The sequence below is a fragment of the Loxodonta africana genome, chromosome 19 (assembly GCF_030014295.1).
Source record: "Loxodonta africana isolate mLoxAfr1 chromosome 19, mLoxAfr1.hap2, whole genome shotgun sequence".
NCBI lineage: Eukaryota > Metazoa > Chordata > Mammalia > Proboscidea > Elephantidae > Loxodonta > Loxodonta africana.
Window position 1 is genome coordinate 67,801,476 of NC_087360.1, and position 23,509 is coordinate 67,824,984.

Genomic DNA, 23,509 nt, shown 5'->3' on the forward strand with positions numbered 1-23,509 from the left:
TCTTTTTGGCATCTGTCTTTGTTATCTAGTGCTACTATAATAGAAATACCACAAGTGGCTGGCTTTAACAAACAAATTTATTTTCTCACAGTTTAGGAGACTAGAAGTTGCAATTCAGAGCACCAGCTCTAGGGGAAGGCTTTCTCTGTTGGCTCTGGGGGAAAGTCCTTGTCTCTTTAGCTTCTGCTTCCTGGTTCATTGGAGATCTCCATGTGTCTTGGCATCTATCTTACCCCATTTCTGCTCACTTGCTTGTTTCATCTCTTCATCTCAAAAGAGAATGACTCAAGACACACCCTACACTAATGCTCTTTATTAACATAACAAAGACAATTCATTCCCCAATGCCATTATAGGCATCCAAAAACCAAAACCAAACCCATTGTCACCGTGTTGATTCTGACTCATAGCGACCCTATAGGACAGGGTAGAACCACCCCCTAGAGTTTCCAAGGAGCACCTTTTGGTTAGCAGCTGTAGCACTTAACCACTACACAACCAGCATTTTTACCATAGGCATAGAGGTTAGAATTTACATCACATATTTTTTGGGGGACAGAATTTAATCCCTAACAGTATTATCTGCAAAAGCCATTTACTTCCTCAAGGGTATGCCCTGGTCTACAACATTAAAGAAAATATTAAATATAAGATGTTCCAATAATGCTTCCTTTAGATCCAGCCCCATATCTCCCATCGCTATTCAGCTAGGATGTAGCACCCCTTTTCTTTTTTATTATGAACCTGAGGCCAACATTCAAACCATGAGACAACACTCTCTCTCTCTCTATATATATATACACATTCACCGAGAGAGAGAGAGAGAGAGAGAGAGAGAGAGAGAGAGAGTGACCACTCTGGACTCCTGCATAAATGTTGACAAAAAACCATCTCAGTTGTCCTTACTGTCGAATGTTGTTTCTCAATGTCTAAAATATGCAATACCGATAGTGAGGGTGGCAATGTTTATGGATTAACCCCTCCTTGTTTGAACCTTGGTGCCCTTCCTAAGACTCTGTTTGCACAGCTTGTTCTGAAACGCTCATCTGCAGACTCAAACCCTCACCGTTGTTTATTCTAAATGATGAATCCTCAAGTTTTGGGGTCAAACCATTTAATCGGATATGGGATCAATCTACATCCCATACATCTCCAAGTCATTCTGACACAATGACATATGGACTGCTAACTTGTGGTTTGCTCATCCTCTCTGGAGGATGCCCTTCTTGTCTCATCAAACAGCTTAGAAACTAGACAAGCTTTTTGGTTCTGCCTACTTCAGCCACTTCATTTTATGATAAAACACCTAAATACTCCCATTTTATTTAAATCATTTAATACAAATATTTAAAATTGTGCATTTTATTCTAACAGACTATATGCTTCTCAAGGTGAGGGCTATTGCATCCACTTCTTTTCACAGACCCTCTGCCTCTAGATTCGCTTAGGTTTCCCATTGTACATTTCCTTGGCTTCTAGATATCCTTTGTAGCACTTAGCACACCTATAATTTATAATTAAATCAATTACTTAAAAATATGTTTCTTATTCTTAATAGCCCACGGACTCCCTGAGGGCTGAGACTAGTCTGATTTTGTTCACCACTTCATCCCCACTGTTAGCATAGAGCCTGGCTTGTAGAAAGAGCTCAACAATCTATGTGGCTAGCTAGCTGCTTTTATGAGAAAAAAAGACACAAGCTATCCAGAAAATCTAGTCAGTGCGCCTGACATTAGGCAGAACTGCATCTAAACTGGTTCCTTTGAAGACGAAAAGATTTCCTTCCATGTAATTGGATAAGTCATTGTCAAAATGAATTAATAAGTACCTATAAGTATTTTATAAATACCTATAAGTATTTTTTTTTTTTATTATAAGCACACAGAAGGGAGTCCTTGTGTGGTGCAAACAGTTGATGTGCTCAGCTGCTAACTGAAAGGTTGAGGGTTCAAGTCTATACAGAGGCGCCTGAGAGGAAAGGCTCTACAATCTACTTTTGAAAAATCAGCCACTGAAAATCCTAGGGGGGCGCAGTTCTACTCTGACGCACATGAGGTCGCCAAGAGTTGGAATCAATTTGACGGCAACTGGTTTTTAAGCCATGTATAAGCCAAGTGTCTAGGCAAAGGAGGAACACAGAAGAAATAGAAGACAGGGTCCTCTGAAGAGCTGAGCATCTAGATCTAAGCCACTAAAGTTCACTAACTCAGTCTCGCAAACGCTGTCTATGTCTGTTAGATGCTGAAGTGTTCAAGTGCAGAGAATTGCTACAAGCTAGTATATAACACCAACTCGGAAGAAAGAGCTCTTTCATGGCAGGAGTTGGGATGGAGTTAGCAGTCTGTTCTTATGGACTCGAAGTTCTAAGCCAATATATATCCTTTTTATTATTCCCAATTTTTCTTTCTACAGCCAGGATGACGAGGCTGCAGGACACAACTCTGAGTATGAACCATGATTCCCCTGTTTAATTACATTAATCCAGCTGTTAATGAATTCTACAAATATTATCATCATGATTATGCCAGGATTTTATAAACATTCATCTTTGTTACTGTCTTTGCCTCTCCCCTGCGTAACTGTTAATTTCTCTAGCCTTTTCTCTCTTTCTTTCCTGAGCATCTGCTATGTTCCTAGTGTCACTCTCCTCCTCCAGAAATTACTATGATTTCCTATTTGCAATCACAATGTCTGAAGTCTTCTGCCTGGCCTTCGGAACTCAGAGGTTGGCTCCAGTGTCTAACTTGGGGTTTTCTTTTTTTATAATTGCTAGGATGGAGTCGCTGACCTAGGGAACTAAGTCACTGTCTCTCACAGAAAGTATTCCGGAAACATCAATGCCTGCCTGGTACATAAGATAGGCTCAATAACTGATGGCCATATTTATATAAAACCCTCTCCAACTTATTCCAGCTTATTCTTTTCCTTCCCTTTTCTGAATTCTGATTACCTTAATAATCAATATTACACCATTTGGAATATATTCACTCTATTGATTTACTATTTCAGCTATTTCATTTTCCTAAACAGACTAAGTTCCTAAGGACCAGAGACCACGCCTTTTCTTTTCTCTTTGTTTCCCAAAATGTCTAGCATACCAAAAAAAAACCAAACAAAAAAACAAACCCAGTGCTGTTGAGTTGATTTCAACTCATAGCGACCCTATAGGACAGAGTAGAACTGTCCCATAGAGTTTCCAAGGAGCGCCTGGCAGATTCGAACCGCCAACGCTTTGGTTAGCAGCTGTAGCACTTAACCACTACACCGTCGGGGTTTCCATGTCTAGCATAGATGTGGTTAATCTATAAACAAGTATTACTTAGTATTCCATTTACTGAGTTTAATTTATTATTACGTATTTGCTGTGACTTTATCTCTGACAGTTAACGTTTTTCATAACTGACTCCCATAACTATGCATAAAACAATATGAGACTTTACATATGCTACGTGGTTTTACAAAAAGTAATTATATAAAATCATACAGGTCAATGTTTAAAGGCATCTCTCTTATTCCCAAGTTTGGTTTCTTTGTTTTTTACACATCAGGAAGCCAGTGTTCAGAGATATAAAATGATCAGTCAAACCCAAAGTTATTAAGCTAGCCAGTGGCCCCACCAAACCAAATAAAAACTGCTAGTGTTCCATAAAATGAAGAATTGGGGTTTAAACATGACGATACATTCTGTTAAGGCAGGTGTATATATTTTTCCTATGTCTACAGAGAGCATGTAATACTACCACTTACTTTTTATTATAAGAAAAAAAAAAATCTTGCTTCCCCAGAGTTAGATGTACTTTAGCAGAAATGAACTCATGTAATTTCACTGAGTCCCTGGGAAGAATTTGGAGAACATATTAACTCTATATTATAAACGCAGAGTTTATGCAGAGAACTGAAGCGAAAGGGATCGAGGCTGTTCACCAAAATTGCTGGTTAAAACTGTAATTCCCTCTTGATGAAATCACATCTGTGCACTGGACAACATATAAACAGAGTCTGGTATAAACTCATTTTTAGATTAAAAATCACATGAACATTTTCCAAAATGGTTCTCTATTCTCTTCTGAAATTGCTCAGAACGTAGATATACAAGAAAAAGGAGGGAAAAAAAAAGCAAAGAGAAAATCTGGAAAATATCCTGTTCAAATTATCTTGTTTCTTTGAACCACATGACAACACGGAGCACTACAGAGCAAAAAAAAAAAAAAAGGTATGATTCTTTTCTCATGTTTATGTAATCTGGAATAGTATTTTTTTCTCTAGGATAAATTTTAAATTACTGTAGAGAAAAGAGAAATATAAAAGATGAGAACCACCACTGAAGTTCCCACTTGGTCCCCAGGGGGAAGTCCAAATATCCAGCGAATCTCTCCTCAGAGAAGTGTTTAACTGTTATATGGTTAATCCATTTGGAACACCTTGTTCTAAACTGAGACATAAAAGTGCTTTGCTGTGAAAGTTTCTACTTCAACTCCCAAGAAGACAACAGTGGATTAGATGACCAGAGAGACTACCTGGAAACTTCCAACTCTGGTGTTTCTGAGTCATGTCTTTACTCAGGATAATGCTGGTTTTGAACGGTGTGGCTCATGCTTTAGCAATGTTTTGCTCTAGACAGATGGACCATATGGAAACTATGAACTAACTTCATAAACGGGACCATGATGAACCTATGCAACAATTTTATGTTTTCTGTTCCTATTCAAGCGGTCTAGCAAACAGTATCGTAAGACACGTGTATTATGTCCCTTTGTTTGAACTCTGAGTACTGCTTATTTTTATTGTCATAGATGTTTTTTAATACAGGGACTTAAACAAAACACCCTTATCTCTTTCACTTAACAAGAAAGGCCTGAAATATTCTGGATGTTAAATACACTCCAATTCTTCCCTCAACCATAGCTTGCCTTGATGCCACAATAAAGTCATGGGCCAAAAGGAGCAAACAGTAATCAGTCTCATAGCTGTCAAGGATATTCCTTCCAGAAGAACCAGGAAGAAGTTGTAACACTTTCCTGAATAATTTTAATTACCAAAAAAAAGGATGACAATGCCAATTTGCTGAGAACTGGAAGGCGAGCATGGCTCACAAGACAATTAGCTTGGGAATGCACAGTATTCTTTCATGGTTTATTGCTTTCACAATTATTACAGGGACAATAAACATTTCACGTGAAGATTAAAAAAATACAGCAAGTATTTTGTTGTTGTTGTGGAATTGAGCTTAAAATTTAATGAAAACCTGTGTGGGTGAAGAAAAATTACAGTTCTTGGCGCAATACCAAAATGGAACAAATGAACAGCACTTATGTAATTGTGTGTTTTGTACAGGACGTGGGAGGGCTACAGAATAGCTGAAATTAATATGTGGAAAATAACTGCACTGGTTCCTTAGAGGTACTCAGAAACTATCATATATACTCACTCAGCTTGTAAATCTCTGCAAAGGCTAGGATGAAAAATGATCATGTGTCATTATTATAATTAAAATACACTGGTCTCCAATGCTTTTCTAAAGAAGTAAAAAATTTGAAACATAGATAATATGGGTCCAATTGTTTTAAAAGGAGAATTTAAGGAATTTATAACTTACTTGTTTTTTCAGGGAGATTTATTAAAAATACAATTACAGTATATGCCTAAAATTAGGAAATAAATTTTTCCCATATAACAAATGGGTCTCATTTTTATAGTTTATAACTCTCAGATTCTGGTATTTTCTATTGTGATCAGAGGAAATCTGATAGGAAACTATGAAATTTGTTCATCTCAATTCACTACATATTATGAATATGGGGATAACCATATATTTGCTGCCTTCATAAATTGTAGGACCAAAGACTAATAACAATGAGAGATTTTTATTCTTTGTCGTGGATATACAGATTTGGGTATACTGATGATCAAAACAACTCTAAGATTAAATTTCAGACAATAAACAAAGTTTTTCAGATCTAGAAGAAATAATTTTCTTTCTTAAATGCTCTTCCATATTTATCCTGCTTTAAATTTTTCAAAAGACTTTCACCTATAAATTTATTTTGGCTTATAACTATTACTTATCTCCATGAAAGAGATGTTTAACTAGCAGTTGGGATTAGAATTCTACTCTTCTGAGACCCAGTGTTTATTCAGTTTAAAAGATAATATTTACTTTTATAAATTATCTGTCTTCATTACTAAAACCAGTTGACTTTGAGGCAATTCCAACTCATGGTACCCCCACGTGTTTCAGAGCAGAACTGTGCTCCAGAGGGTTTTCAGTGGATGATTTTTTCAGAAGTAGATTGCCAGGCATTTCTTCCAAGGCACCTCTGGCGGATCCAAACCTCCAACCTTTTGGTTAGTAGCTAAGCGCTTAACCTTTTGCACTACCTAGGGACTCCTGAAACCAACTAGATAACCACAAAAACTTGTCCTCTCTTGGCATTGATTCTACTCTTTTTTAAAAGAAGAGATTTTGAGAACAAGAAAGTTGCAGTTCTGGCAAGGTACTTCTTCACAGCCACAAGGCCCCATGTGACACCCGCAGGGAAGCCCATGTCTAACCCAGCACAGGGAGCAGCAGAACGCTCCCTACGAAAGGGTATTTTGTCTGATGTTAATGATTTAACATCACATACCTCTTAAGAGGAAACCCTGGTGGCACAGTGGTTAAGAGCTACGGCTGCTAACCAAACGGTAGGCAGTTTGAATCTGCCAGGCGCTCCTTGGGAACTCTATGGGGCAGTTCTACTCTGTCCTCTAGGGTCGCTATGAGTCGGAATCGACTTGACAGCACTGGGTTTTTTTGATACCTCTTAAGATGCATTTTATTACTTAAAAGCATAATTAAAGCTTTCTTAGAACCGACACATAAATATCTGTATATAATTTGTATGATGTAAAAGAAGTACGGCCTTGTAAACGATTTCTTGTGTCTTTGTTTTCATTCTGCTAATTATTCTTTTTATTTGTTCAATTGCCTCTCTGACAGACTTGCACTTGCTTGTTAACATTTAAGCCACATACTGATGTTCTAGCACAGGAGACAATTTTGGCAACAGCACAGTTTTTCCTCATTTAAGACAAGCACCGTTAGTTTAGAACAATGTATGCATTGCACATTTCCAATCGTGAACTATCTGCAAGATTTGCTGTTCTACAACTACATCTTTAAAAGAAAGCCTTTAAAAGACCCAGTTTTGGGGACACAACTATTGGTCAGTAGCAAAATAAATGTGTATCTTTCATCATTTAAATGAGATATCAAACATCTTTTACCCACATCAAATTTGAATCTACATACCACATATACACTAAATATCAACAGTAGATTCAAGATGCGGAGCACCCAAAACACATATTTTTTAATGATCCCTCTTCAAGGTTTAAATATTTAATGCACTGATAACATTACTGACTTATTCTGCCTGTTGAAAGAGAGTACACTGGATATACCTTAGTGGTACAGCCACTCCTTCTGGCCATTGGAAAGAGTGTCATTGGAGGTATATCTACGAATAACTGCAGTACATGAAAGAAAGTTCTGCCTTCGACACATACTAAGTACGTTTCCAACCACATGCATTTCACTGTTTTGTTTTTTTTTAACCAGTGAGATCAACTGAAATTTCATTTTATAGAACAGTTATGAAACCATGAGATAATCCCCAATGTAGCAGATATGTTCATAAAGAGTCCTCTTCTGCTTGTATTAGTCTTCCTACTGGTTTTGCAGGTGGTCACTGTGGTAGGAGAGGAACGTTATCTTACCGCTTAATTCATACACTGGACGCAGAAGTAGGTATCAAATATATGGCTCTATGATATTTACAACCCTGGTGGCATAGTGGTTATGTGCTACGTCTGCTAACCAAAAGTCAGCTGGATATTTACATGTCTCCTCTGGGTAACAATGAGGAAAACCATGGTAAAAGCAGCATTATAAATACAAAGGCAAAAAAAAAAAGAAACATTGAAAAAAGCAAAAAAAAAAAAACAATTCTGGATATAACAGACAAGGAGATGACAAATGGTGCGAACTTTTCAAAACTCTCTACAAATAAAACAATATTATTCAACAGGAGGTAACGAAATAGGAAAAAAGAAGCAACAGGACATCATGAGGCACAGATGCATCTGAAAGAAGCAGTCTTAGGGACATAATCACAGAGGGGATTGCTTTTCTTACTTGCACAAGTATCTTGAGGGGTTTGAGAGGTCTTTCACCATGAAGCACTCGCCTCCGTTCACACAGAAGGTTTTCTCCTTCTCTGCACATTTTACAAGATGGCTCGTCCCAGTCGTAGATGTAGACGTAGCTGAAAAGGAGATAAAGAAGCGGAAAGGTTTATGTCCATTTTTACTCCTTTTGAGCAGTCCTTATTCTTAAACTCTCTTCAAAGAAGAGATCATATGAGGTACAGTGGCCTTCACTAGGCTTTTGGGCTTAATAAACAACAACAAAGAAGTACCTTCTAGCTGCAATTACACAGTTAAATTATAAAAGGGTTAATTACAGATGTAATTAATCTAATTAATTTTCTTACTTGCAATTAGGTAGGAAAAGGAAGTCAACATTTTTATAACCAATATTTTACTGTCTAATGTAATTGGAAAAGAGAAGATCTATTACTATTAAGCAAAATATATTATCCAGGAACGCTCAGGGGTAATTATTTAGAGTCATGTCAATGTAGGTTCATGTAGACATCAATTTCTTAATGACAATTAATTGATAAAATTATTTATTTGGAAACTATGTTTTATACGCATATTGAATTTCTATTTTTTTAGTCATACTCCGTAGCAAAGAAAAATGTAAGGTGGATTATTTGTTCCTAATGAAAAAATATATATTATTAATTGAATATATATTAACAAGCAGATCAGAAGCCATTCTATTCAAAATATTTACTCTCACTATAGAAGACCATTGTTGCCTGATTACCGTGATAATTTTCAGGAGATGGTAAGACAGTCTAATACCCTTGCACACGGAGAATAAAGCACTACAAAACTACCCATTGAGAGTGACGAGCAGAAGTAAGTCCTAACTTGCATTTACGACTTCTTTCATAAAGTAATGTTGATGTCCACTTGTCAAACTTCACAGTTATGTGGGAGTAAAGTTGAAAATGGTGCTTCCACCATTGGGTAAGGATTAAATGAAGCCCAATCTCTCAAGTCCGGAGGCAGTAAGGGTTTTTAGTATTAGAACTTTACCCACTTATTTCATGGGGAAAGCCATGCACCGTGAGTGCTCAGTCTCAACAAAACTGTCTAATTTAAAAATTGTTTATCACTCTTAGTATCAGGATGAAAAACAAAATGAATAGATCAACCCAGCGAAAATTCTATTTACTTTCTCAGAAAAAAAATCCATATTTAGACAAATTAAAAAAAAAAAATACTGTTTAACCCTCATTCTTCCAGCTTTTTCTTTATCAATTTCTTTTTTTTTTGTATGTGTATGTTTCAGATGCCCTTGTTAATAACTTTTATTTGACCTATCATGTATTGTTTCCATTTGCACTGCCTTTTTCATTTCCTGCAAAAGTCTACGTTTGTACTCTGCTTGATTTTTATTCTGCCTGATGAGAAGAATCAACCTCTGATTATATATTTTCAGAATTACCCAAGACCATCCTTGCCTCTTATTCTCCTGTCTAAGGCATGCTTTTGGATTACACTGCTCTTCATATGGTTTTTAGTAGTAACAGCGAAGAACAGTCAAAATGACTTGGACTCTGGAGGCCAATCTTGCTTCAAATCCCATCTCCTTCTGACTTCATGTTCTTGAATAAGTTTCTTAACCACCCAGATGCTCAATTTTCCCATTTATAAAATAGAAGTAATAAACCTCTTACAGGATTTTTCTAGAGGTTATAAATAATCTAGGCAAAGGAACCGTCACAAACTGGCACTCAATGAATAAAAGCACTTACATCACTGGGTAAGTAGGGAAGAACCTTAATATCGGTATTTATCAATCCGATAAAAAGCTGGACAAGAAAAGCAAGGGATTTCAAAGATGCATGCTATTCACGAATCATTACTATAATTACTATTAAGAAGTGGGTCATTTTTGTCTTAATACTCCACCAAAAAGTCCATTTCAAAGCATCCTTTCACAGGTGTCCAAACCAAATAAATGAAGCAAAAGAAACAAGGAAGAGTGAGAAGAGAGGTGATTTTATCCTCTGTTTTCAGCTATCCTTGATCATCTTTAGCAGGAAGAAGGGAAGGTAACTTGCATTGTTTGGGCTGCAAAATCATGGAGTAGAAAACATTTCCACCCCTCATAGAGCCTGTAATTTTAACATAATATCATACTCTCATGTGCAAAACTGTTGACTTAGGTGCTGTGGATTAATATTTTCATCCACGGAGATGGCTTTATAAAAATATTAGGAGGTCGTTTGCCTTAAATGCTAAAGGTTTTGTATTTAAGCTCTGGAACTGTTGACAGGATTCTCTGGGATGAAAAATTGAGCAGGGTATCCTCGCCGCCTCATGTGACAGTACTGAACGGACCACCTGCAGAGTACTGTCACCAGTCACTCCTGCCTCAGCATTCTGAACCTCAGGCAGACTCTACTGGTCTGCGCATCCCTGGGAGGATGCTAGGCTCCCCTCATCCAAGCTGAGCAGCAGACACTGCACAAGGCCCTTTCAGAACAAATCCTGAGGCTTTTACTAAAAACAACAAAACCAGCATCCCCCCTCAAAGCAGACACTCCGAAAAAACTGTATACTAACAATAAGGGTTAACAACAAAACCCTATTGCCGTCAAGTTAATTCTGAGTCGTAGTGACCCTATAGGACAGAGTAGAACCGCCTCATAGGGTTTCCGAGGAGCAGCTGGTGGATTCAAACTTCCAGCCTTTTGGTTAGCAGCCGAGCTCTTAACCACTGCACCACCAGGGCTCCAACAGTAAAGCTTTGCAGCGCCATAATCAAGAGATACACACATCGCGCTTATTCACTGAACTTTGCAATTATCAAGATTAGTAAGTGTATGTTAAAACTAGAAATTTTTTTTTTAGCCTTTTAAAATATTCCTCTCTGAAATGAGTATCCTTTTAATGCTCATTCTACAACACCTATTACGATGCATTCATTTGAGAAAGTCTTAGATGATTACTTGAAACCAGTGATGGGCTACTGGAGAACAAATAAATACTCTTGGAGGAAACGAAGGAGCAATCCTCTCATAGAGCCACAGGCCATTGTATTTATCACTTCTATCTTTTAGCTGCAGCGAGATCAAAAATGATCACGGGACTACAGAGCAGCAATTAACTCCTCGTTGACACCAAGTGTGAACGGACTGGGTACAGCTGCTCTAAACCCACAGCCAAACACAGGAATAAGTTAAAATTGTCAGAAGAACCAGGGATGGAGATGGTGATAGACAGGCCTCTCAGGTTTTTGCCAGGTTTCTTTTTCTCTCCTTAGTTGCACACACTGAGCCATTTGACGCCGGCCTATAAATTTTGCAGGGATGCCTTTCCTCTTCGGCTCATACACACCGTATTGTAAAACCAGTTTCCATCTGGTAATGCCGCTGAACAATACAGAGACAGACAATGCAGGTCCTTAAACCAAAGTATGTTTGGAAGCAATGCTCCTTCTGGAGGTGCCAGGGGGAGTTTACCGAAGCTGAAGGTAAGGCTTAGCAGGGAGAATGTGTGCTCAGTATGCGAAAGAGGAAACTCGGTAGTTGGTCTGGGAAGTAGGGAGGGTAGAACTCACTCAGTACTTAATAAATTGTCTCTCTCAGCTTTGTGACAAGTTTATCACAATTTGGGAGTTATCTTCCAGAAAGCGCTAAAATAAAGAGCAATTAAGAACACTGCTAACTATGACTCCATAACTTTTATGCTTGCCATTTTGTATGAACACTGAATCCCAAAGATACTTTGCTTGGTACATCAGCAACTACAGTGCGTTAAGGAAGAAAGTGTAAGTAAAGGAGTAACTTGTTAACAGAGAATGTACTTCGGACCAGGGCTTCCCACCGGTAGTTCCTGGTTACAATCCCTGCTGAGAATCTGCATTTCTAACAAGTTCCCAGGCCATGCTAATGCTGTTGGTTAAGGACCAATTTTGAGAACCCCTAGTAGAGCTATGGTTCTCACAATTTATAATACCTAAGAATCACCTGGGGATCTTGTTAAACTGGAGATTCGGATTCAGTATATCTGGGGGTGGAAATACAAATTCTCAGCAGGGGTTTCAACCAGAATGAACTAAGACCACCATTTGGGGCTCCAGAAATCCCTCATCACATAATAGGACTCCCTTCCCTTCCCTCTCCACTTCCTTGCATAATTCTTCATCGACTGCCTGTTGCAGTAAAGCATGATGACAGCAACTAAAGTTACTGGAGTCAAAAACTAATAAACAATTTTTTTTTCTAAAAAGAAACCTTTATAGATAAACCAAACCCGTTGCTGTTGAGTCAATTCCACTCATAGTGACCCTACGGAACAGAGTAGAGCTGCCCCAGTTTCCAAGGAGCACTTGGTGAATTCAAACTGTGGACCTTTTGGTTAGCAGCTGTAGCTCTTAACCACTATGCCACCAGAAGATGTAGTTAAATGAACCCTGGGTTTAGCTGAGACGAATCAGGCACAAGCTCCGTTTTGCCAATCACCAGCTGACTGTGTCCAGCTACCTGTCTCAGTAAATTCGGTGGCAAAATGAGGCATCACGGGATGTTTGTGAAGTTTGTTAAAATACTTTGTCAGTTGCAACACTGCACAAGAACAGATGATACTCTACTATGACTAATGGTGTAAATATTGAACAGCGGGGCAAAAACATTTCTGTTGAGAGTCTAGAATCACATATAATCAAGCCTTGAATGATTTTTAGTAAATTATCTTTCTGCAAAATGTGAAGAGAACTGGCCTGATTTGGAGGTGAACCACTGAATGACTGTAAAATATTAGGTAAATATCAACAGTCTACTCTATTTTAATTTCATCATAACTGTCAATAATTTATAATAGCTTGTGCCTGACGGCTAACCTAAAGGTTAGCAGTTCAAACCCACCCAGTGGTAACACGAAATAAATGGCCTGGTGATCTGCTCCTGTTAAGATTACAGCCAAGGAAATCCTATGGAGCAGCTCTACTCTGCAACGCATGGGGTCGCCATGAGTCAGAATTCACTCAATGGCAAATAAAAACAAAAACAATATATTTGCTATAAAATAAAATTAAAGAACAATTCAAGTTAAAATCAAGGAATACTAATACCTAAAATGTGTGATTCTGTTCAAATTGTGTTCAAATTCTTTAGTATTTCTGATTGAACTTACCAGGTACATGAATTATCTGTATTTATAATATTATGTATTGCTATTCACACTTAAAATTCATGGGACGCTATGGGACGCAGTATAAACTTTGTTTCTAACTTAACATTTTGGAAATCATACTGTTGCACACTTTTATAAATACACAGAATACCTAAAAGCTTGAGGAAAAATTAAATGTCCTCTGCTTATTACCAAGTATTTTCCCATGGAATCACACAGAATTTCCTGTAGTATGCCAGGCGTTTTCTGCTCAAGACAAGCAAAAAAGAAAACAACACTGACAACGATGGCTTACTCTCTTGCTCGTTTTAAGCAGTGCTGTCCTTATCAGTGAAGTAGACAGCACCAACAGACCAGGACCATGACACAAATGTCAATGGCCGATAACAAGACACTCTATTCTTCTTTGACAATTAGCAGGAATTAGCACTAGGGTACTGTGTATACCCCAAGGAGCAATCATTAGCTCTGTCTTCCCTGAGTGAACTTGAGTCCTCACCAGTACTTTTTAGAACCATTTTTAATGACGATCTTACAGAAAAATAAACGAAATAACTTGTACAGAATTTTTATAATAAAATATACACGTTAACATTTTTATATTCTAATGTAAAGCTGCCCATGGCTACAAATCATAAATTTTTTTTAAACCTTACCTGTAATATCTTCAATGTTTATGTATTTAGAAATCTGCATGCTTTCTTTCTCTTTGATCTCCCAGTTTAAAAAAAAAAAAATCAGAAAATATTATTATTCTTGCTTGTACTATAGGTCCTCTGGAATTGGGTGCTAGATGCACTCTGAACTGCTACTGGGGAAAAATACTTGGTGTGGCTCCTGAAAATAAAGAAAAGCTGAGCTACATAAGGCAGCGCCTACAGAAGCCACACGACAGACTGGTGGAGTCATTAGTTTTTCAAAGGAAAAGTCTGGGCCCAGACTCAGAACTACTGAAGCACTGTCATTATGGGTTGGCATGTTTTTTTCTGAGGAGCAATTCAACCCTTTGCTGAATAGCAAATAGGTACTTATAAAGAAAAAAAAAAAAAATGTCAAGAAGAGAGAAAAGATACCTGACTGACTTGGAGGGCCCCAGAAACAATACTGGACTCAGAGTAGCACACCATCTCTCTTGACCTCTCCTCCCCTGAACTCTGCTAAAGAAACATAAAGGAAAACTAGAAAAGAACCGTCAAGACACTATAAATGGAGCCAGAGCTCTCCAAAGTAGAATGAGATCATCCAACTTCTTACTTTATGCGAATGGACCTCAGGACTTAGCTAGTAAGCTGGAAGCACTTAGAAGTCCTAAGGGTACCTAAGTGATGAACCTGGCCTTTTGCATGATTTTAAACATACACAGAATAATGAGACTAGAAACAACCTTAGCACGTTTTAGAGTTTACCTCCATGTTTAAAAAGAATAGTTCTAAGGTCTTTAATAAAATACCTCTAGCTATGAATTCATAAAACCGCACGGGGAAAGAAGGCTGCTCAAGGTCACACAAGTGAATTAAAGAAATGCTTGCCTTCTGTTTTGTTAAATGCATATTAGGGCTGAAGTAGGTTCATAAGATTGCCATTAGGTTCCTCTCTTCTTTTTACAGGCTCTCTGAGCAGGCCCTGATATTATTTCTTCCTTCTTCAGCGGAATGAAAACTGACCTTAGGGTGGGTGTTTTTCTTCATAAAACAAAATTATAATTTTTGTTGTAACACTGATCTCATTTGTAGCTAAACAAAAAGCAGAATCGAAGTTCCCAGCAGTTATCCTAAGTTCCCAGTGTTATCCTTAGAAAAATAAAATTATCAGGAAATGTTATTTTTCAAACATACAAGGTCTTTTGTTTTCTTTCTGACAATACATTTCACTCATGACACAGTGTAATCATTTTAGTTTACTACTTCTTAGGGAGCAAAGTCTCAAAGACACAAATGCCTTGTAGGCTGCCACAGCGTTTCTAAAGAAGGTGGAGAGGACCTTCCTACAGCGGGTAATTGACTGGGAGGAGTTACAAGAAAGCTACATTTTCTTCTTCACAGAGCCAGCAATCCTTCCTTAACTAAGAAGCCAATTCCAGAACTACAGTTCTGCTATATATTTTCCTGTCATCACTGACAGTTTTATGTAAGTATAAAATTTCCATAGCCAGGAGTCCACAAGCTTTCAAGCTGTCCCTTGAATCTTTTCCCATCAATGCCTATTCTAAAAGAGCAAAATCCATCTAGCCTGCAAAGTAAATATTAGCAGCCCATTTGGCTGGCTTGATTTGATATAGCTCTAGATCTCACCATGCTAAATGTAGAAGGCACACATTCTTTTCTATACTCTGCATTTTCTACCAGGATCTATTTGGTTGGGAGAAGGTTCTGCCAATACAGAAAATGCTGACCTCTCACCTTCAGAACTAGCCAAAAGTTCTAAGAACCAAACAAATCAAAACAAAGAGGATCCCAACAATGACCAAGGGGATTCAGTTATTCAAAGAGCTAATGAATTATCATGTGACATTTACTGACATGTTAATTTATTCATTAACTAAAACACATTTAGAAATGAAAGCAGATGAAAGGTCAAAAGGGAGAAACCATGAGGCAAATTCATGATATCATGCAACAAATTACAAAAATCATGCCATATCAGAAAATAAAAGCCATATGGCCGTTTGAACAGATATTGAACAGACATGATTAAAGTTAAAAATCGATATCTATAAAATAATACACTGAGTAGTCTTTTCCCCAAAATGAAACTTGAATTTAATCAAACAGCCAGATACAACTACCAATTCACAGGAAATACAGAGATCATAGGAAAATATTAGAAGTCACAATGAGAAGCAGTCAGCAAAATTCAGATTCTACAGGACAAACAGACTGATTTCTAAATAAATAAATTACAAGAGGAAAAGGAGTGATACGGAGGACAAGAGATACAGCTAGACAAAGAGGGTGAAAGGAAGGAGCAACCCAAAGCATAGAAAATCAAAAGAGAGCTAAGAGATACATCAAGCAGTCATAATGTGTGAACCGTACTTGGATTCTGACTCAAACAGCTATAAATGCATAGTTATGAGAGGAAATCTGATCACCGATTAAATAGTTAAAAATACTAAGACTTTATCATTAATTTGTGTGTTAAATGAGTATTGTTATGTCTAAAATTAAAAATGCATTTATCTTTTAGAGCTACATGCTTAAATATTTATACATTAAACTATAAGATGTCTGGGATTTGTTTCAAAATGATAAAAAAGAAGAGATGTGAACAGGGTAAACATGAAACAAAACGGATAACTGCAGAATTCGGTGATGGCTACATGCAGAGTCATGTTATTCTTTGTACTTTCATCTGTGTTTTATATACGGCTCTAAATGTATTATATGTATGTGTTTAAAATATATGCTTGTATTTATTTAAAAATGCAAAAAAGTCTCTTTAAGGTTTTCAAAACATGTCTGTATAATGTAGAATTATAATGATATTCCAGAGCATCTAAAAATATCTACTTTTAGCTAACAACTCAAATCGTATTTAATGCCGAATTTGTAGGGGAATTCCTGCTACTCCGGGAACAAGGCAAGGATGCTATCATGGTGTAATTTAACTTTGCTCTGAAAGTTCTAACCAATGCAATAAAGCAAGCAAAAAAAAAAAAAAGGTATAACTTTAAAAAAAAATGGGACAATAAAACAATCATTATTTGAAGATGGTACGAATGGATAACAATATTAGCCAAGAAGAAAACCAAATGAAATAAAGGGATCATAGTTACAGTAGGAACAGCAATGAGAGCAACCTGGTATGAACGTAACAATAAAGGCACAGAACAGAAAATATTTTAAAGGGTGGTATATTAAGAAGGGGAATTAAACATGTGTTTGTGGGAGAGAAGGCATTCCTTAAAGGGAAAAGCAAACCAATTTGTGAAGGTAGGAAAATAAATGTCATGTTCCGTGAAAGGTATCAGTTCAGTTTGATTGCGACATGGATAATATTTAAGGAGGTGGAGGCTATAAAAAATAATGGATCTATATCAGAGAAGCCTTTAATTAAAACTCTGACTGAAATTAATGTTTAATATGTAAACACAGAGAGAGTTAGGTTTTTGAGTAGGGACATGACTGGAAAAATCAATAACCAATCCTACAGCCTTTGGACAGAGGAGAAAATGGAGGTGAGACATAAACCGGAGACTCCATCAGCCTAAGACCAGAAGAACTAGATGATACCCAGTGACTACCAATAACCACCCTGACGGGGAACACAACAGAGAGTCCCTGACGGAGCAGGAGAAAAGTGTGGTGAAGAACTCAAATCTCGGTTAACACAGAACTAAAACCATTCCCGAAGCCAACTCTTCAGACAAAGATTAGACTGGACTATAAAACATAAAATAATACTCATGAAGAGTGTGATTCTTAGTTCAAGTAGGTACATGAGCCTAAATGGGCAGCTCCTGTCTGGAGGCGGAATGAGAAGGCAAAAGGGACAGGAGCTGGTTGAATGGACATGAGAAATCGGGGGTGGAAGGGGGGAGTGTGCTGTCACATTATAGGGATTGCAATTAGGGTCACATAATAGTATACGTGGAAACCCTGGCGGTGTAGTGGTTAAGTGCTACAGCTGCTAACCAAAAGGTCGGCAGTTTGAACCCACCAGGTGCTCCTTGGAAACTCTACGGGGCAGTTCTACTCTGTCCTGTAGGGTCACTATGAGTCAGAATTGACTTGACGGCAGTGGTTATTGGTTATTAATAATACGTGTATAAATTTTTGTGGAGAAATTAACTTGAGCTGTAAACTTTCACCTAAAGCACAATAAAAAAAAAAAAAAAGAAAATGGAGGCTAGGAGACAAATGAAGAAGCTGTTACAAAGGTCTAGGGGAGAAAGAAAGAGTGCTCAAACTAGCAAGATAATGATGGGAAAGGAATATGAGCCCATTCAAGAAATGATGTCACTTTGTGTTTATATACCTTAAAATTAGGTGGGAGCTAAATGCTGAAGTTCTTTTGTATTTCACACTTGTCTTGCACCTCTTTCTAAGGCATTCAGATCGTTTCACACATTTTTCTCATTACTTTTTACACAATCTAGGAAGCAGCTATCATGTTAGAAAATAGAGGAACAGAGGCTATTCTCAATATTCAATACTCATGGGAGAGCTAAAATGTCTAAGTTCGAGACGACACTATGGATGCTTTCCTAATTTGGCTATACCATATGTCTGCTGATACAAAGGACTCCATTAAGAAAAGACAGTACCATGTTGGCCTGGAATTGTAAGTTCACTGCATAGATGATCAAGGCAGTGGTGGTATGAAAGTACCGTCATAACAGGAAATGATTTCTTGACAAATGTTTCCAGTAAGCCAAATTTTCAGTGATTTGCATGCAAAGAGCCTCTCACAGAAGTGTAGCAAAAATGGATCCTAGGAAATACAGAGGCAATCCTTCAAGTGTTTCAGGGCTGTTACAGCAAAGGCTCTACAAGAAGCCTGAATAATATTCCTTGAAATGTCGCCCTTGTAGCTTTGGCAGAAAGCCGGCTCTAAACACGCCTTCTGAAACTCCAGATTGCACATTGCTATATACCATTTAGCCAAATTACTGTAATTCTGTGTATGTGTGATGGTTCTGGAGATAGCTAGCCACATTCTGTTTCCAGAAGCACAACATTGTCCTCACTGAGTCCACAGGTTGCCGCATATAAAGGAATGCGGTAGGTAGTAAAAGCACGTTCAAGCACACGAAATTTGCTCTGTAACACTAGGCTAATTTCAGTCCATATAGTTTCCCACAATTCTCAGGAGTTTCTTGTTCCCAGGTTCTTGATCAGAGTAGAAAAACATCCCTCCTTGTAATCTGATGTGTTACTAAACGTGTATCAGCACTTTTTAAGCTTCCAGTACAAATTCTACGGAACCAAATAACACATGGAACTGAACTTTTTCCAATACCATCATTGTCGATTACATATGACCCATCTGGATGGGAATAAAATCAAATTCCAATAAAACATATAATTCCATTGCTTTGCCTCAGGGAAACGACTTCCTTTTTGCTCTAGCTTCTCAAAGGACTAGTTGGTCTCGTAATATTTAATTCATAACAAGTCTTGGTTGTCTAAAGAGCACACAGTTTTTAGGTCTGAGATGGAAGCAAGGAGGAGGTATATTTTTCAGGCAAATTCTGTGGCTTCGCAGGAACAGGATCAAAATGATACATTAACCTTGACTACGTTATACCTAGAGAAAAAAACCATTGCCATCTAGTCAAATCCAACTTATAGTGACCCTAAGCTCAAATTTAACTCATAGCGACCCTATAGGACAGAGCAGAACAGCTCCCTAGAGTTTCGAAGGAGTGACTGGTAGATTCAAACTGCTGACCTCTTGGTCAGCAGCTGAACTCTTAACTAGTATGCTACCAGGGCTCCATGCCTAAAGACGCCTTCTTTAAAACCTTGTTGCTGTTGTCTTCTGGGCCTCTACATGCAAACTTAACAGGCACTTGTTTTTCTTCTGTTTGCATTAAAGGAAACAGATAGGTATACGTATTGAACTCCTTTTCCACAGTACACAATTTTTTAAAACACCGGAGCCATGTGTTCAGCGTCTTACCATCATCATCTGGGCTGGTTGTTTTATATGTACTCATCGCTCAGTTGTTGGGAAAATCTAATGAAAATCATCTTAGTTCCAGTTAAACCAAAAACGGGCATGTGGAAGTACATCACAGAAAAGGTAGACTAGAGGTCAAGGCCTTATCGGAGCTTGCCTAGCTATTTTCCCGCACTGTAAGGAAAAGTGAAATTAGGAGGATCCATATATAGGACCTTAGTTATAATTTATTAGTTTTTCCTGGTAGCGATATATCTATGTACAAGGACTAAGAAAACACTCCCATCTCCTAGAGCTATAATAATTCAGAATGGCTGAGGTGCTCTCTCCCACCTTCTTTGAAAACATAAACCATTTCTGTAGACATTGTAAGCACAGGTTTAATATAGGTCTTTGTCCTCTGCATCCATTACTAAGGTGCTACATACCCTAATGCTAAGAAGGACAACAGCTTAGAGCCGGGAACCAGGCTCTTCAGCAAACCAGCTGTAAGTGGACCACCACCAACCACTCCACAAAGCCACCTTAAAAGTCAAAACACTCAAAACCAAACCCCAAGCAATGCCCACTTTTCCAATTTAATTTCCAATTTTAATTTAATTTTTCATAATCCCACATAGCTGAGATTTGTCATTCATCCAAAAGCTTTCAAGAGGTAAAACAACTAGCCTAGTTGGTATTTGGATGTCTACTTTTGCTCAAACAGGGATCATCAATACCTGGTAAGGAATTTTCTAGTTTAATACAGAATCCTGTAACTACCATAATGGGGAGACATATACAGGGTTAGTCATGCTTCTCGGCCCCACGGAGTGGGTCCCCAGATGACAGGTAGTTTCTGGTTATATTTCTAGGCAGAAAGGAAGGCCATTCTAGGAAAAGGAGGTCCTGCTAATGAGAAGAATTTGGACATCTGATCCTATCCTTAAAAAAAAAAAAAAAAGCCTCTTATATCAGTGACTTTCCCTTAGATTCTTACTTCTGAAGAATTCTGAAATATGGAACATTTTGTTAAAAGAGTCAGAGCTTTTTCTTCACTTCACACCTTTACCATGGGGCAGATACTTAATTCCAGGGTCACCAAAAAAAAAAAAACCCCAGTACTGTCGAGGTGATTCTGACTCATAGTGACCCTATAGGACAGAGTAGAACTGCCCACAGAGTTTCCAAGGAGCACCTGGCAGATTCGAACTGCCGACCCTTTGGTTAGCAGCCCTAGCACTTAACCACTACGCCACCAGGGTTCCCCCAGGGACATAGTTATCTCTTAACAGAAATCAACACAGGTGGAAGACCCTTCCTTTTGAGGGGCTTCCTTCTCCTTGCACATCAATGCCTAACGATATAGACTGCTGATCCTAACGCATGGGTTTTTCTCAAAGTCTAAGGAACTCAGAGAAGGGAGTCACTGATCTGCAGAAGCCAGCCAAGTCCTAGAATTAAACTGGGGCAATAATAAAGGATCTTAACTACCAGACAGGTGTTTTACTCAGCAATCCTTCCTTGCCCCTGCACACTGTTATCTACAAAAAGGTTATCAGAGTCTGACAAGTAGCTTCATGCCTCTATCTCAGCCACTGGATCTGGCCTGTGGCTCCCACTTGGGGAGGTGACCCTGACTGGCCAGAGCTGTGTGTGTGGCCTGCCTGTGTCTGTGGCTTTCCTTTCCTTGAAAAATCCAGCCATACTGTGTCATCCATTAACCGAAAGGCTGATTTTGATACCAGGAACTGATGAACTCATTGGTCAACACAAACATAGGTGACTTTGTCCTTAACACTCCTGTAATCAAACCCACAGTAATATCTGCCAACAAATGTTGATCATACATACCTAAAACAAATTTATGTATGCATTTCGGAAAGGCAGAAACAAACAAAGTAGTCTGGTGGAGGATGTGTGGGAGAGGAGGAAGAGAGAGTAGGAAAGACCTTGGGACCTAGACAGTGGATCTGAAGTTCAATTCAATTAGGAATGTCTGGATTTCAGGTTTGTGACGGATTTCGGTTTTGTGATATAAATATGGCTGTTGTGTCAGAGGACTCAAGTTAGACAGCCACGGGAGGGTTTACTGCAACTGGGAGGATTTCTGATGCTGGCGCTAGTTACTTTCCTCAGTTCGTACTTCCTGAGTGAAGGCATCATATTCTCTGTGTTGACAGGCTGGAGACTGTTGCAACTGCTTGTGAAAAGCTAGCTCCAAATTCTGATCTGAAGTTGAAGTCTCCTATACACATCTATAATAATAGCAGCAGGGCAAAGAGGAAACTCGCAAAGGTTGAAGACTAATGAGATGTAATTGTTAAATGAGCCATGTGACCTGTATTGCTGGAATCCCATTCTAGAGACCAGTAAGTTACATGAATTAGCAAAGGTCAAAAGAAAGGAGGCGAGGGAGCTAGGAATCTTCTGACTTGTGGGACCAATGCTCCAGGCTCCAAGCTATACTGTTGAACATTTTAGCAACTCTGAGAAAGAAATCATAAATAAGCCAATTTTCAAGGTTTTATATATAAACCAAAAAAAAAAAAAAAAACACACACAGACACACACAGACACAAACCACTTGCCGTTGAGTTGACTCCAACTCATAGCGACCCTATAAGACAGAGGAGAACTGCACCATAGGGTTTCCAAGGAGCGGCTGGTGGATTTGAACCGCCGATCTTTGGATTAGAAACTGAACTCTTCACCACTGTGCCACCAGGGCTCCATATACATATTTAACTAAATTATTAACATTTTTGCTCTATTTTATAAGAAATGCCGTGACTAGACCTAGCAGGAGGGCCAGAACAAAGTCCCAATTGTGCTGAGGTCAGTGAGCCACAGGACCAGAGGTCCAGACAGAAGGAATCCATCATCATCATTAGTAATTACGAGAAATAGCAGGAGTGGCACAGAAGTCTTAATCAAAACCACCCTAAAAATTATCAGGAGCATTTTATAGTCAAAATAACAGAGAGAACAGGCCTTTAATGCTCTGCTGAACTGGTGACTTAATGCGGTAAAAATTACATCTTCAAAGTTAGATGAGAATAAGCAGCTTAAAGAGGTGGACACGGATCTGTGTTGAATCCAAATAAGAATGTGCTTTGTGTACATTTCTGATGCCTCAGGCATAATTTCAAATAAGAGACAAGATTCTTAAAAGTGTTCAAAAGTTTCATGAAGGACATGCACTGTTGCTGCCAAATAGGAAAAGCGCTAAACTTGCCTCCATCCTTTTCTTACTTCCTACCTCCAATTCCTCTTATTAAAAATAATAATAACAAACACATGTGGTTATGATTCATCTAAGGTTACCAGGCTCTTTACAGGCAATTTCACTAAATATATTATTCAAAATTAAAATTAATTTTAAAAATGAAGGAAGAACGTAACTAACTAAAATAAGATTATCATCATGACCGGTGGTAGATGGTAGATGTCTGTCCTAGGAGTGTGAAGGTCTGAAAGACTACATTGATTCTTTCTGGTGCTAGAATTGAGGGCTACAAAGTTTGAGATACGGTTTCTAGAAAATGTAGGAGACTGAACCATCAGAGTCATTATGGGCCCAAAGGAA

At 38.2% G+C, this 23,509-nt stretch overlaps 1 protein-coding gene across 14 annotated transcripts in view; it reads right to left on the reverse strand.

The window, feature by feature from the left end:
- The window catches only part of NRG1 (neuregulin 1), a 1,186,330-nt gene that overhangs the window by 30,442 nt on the left and 1,132,379 nt on the right, over positions 1-23,509 (reverse strand). For 9 of the 14 annotated variants that reach the window (XM_064272830.1, XM_064272829.1, XM_064272825.1 and 6 more), the window contains one exon: positions 8,177-8,306. In XM_064272830.1, coding sequence (XP_064128900.1) covers positions 8,177-8,306 — 130 coding nt within the window. Of the gene's footprint in view, positions 1-8,176; positions 8,307-13,973; positions 14,032-14,390; positions 14,475-14,981; positions 16,919-23,509 lie in introns of those variants that run through there. The other 5 variants (XM_064272824.1, XM_023551125.2, XM_023551130.2 and 2 more) reach the window with 5 other exon arrangements.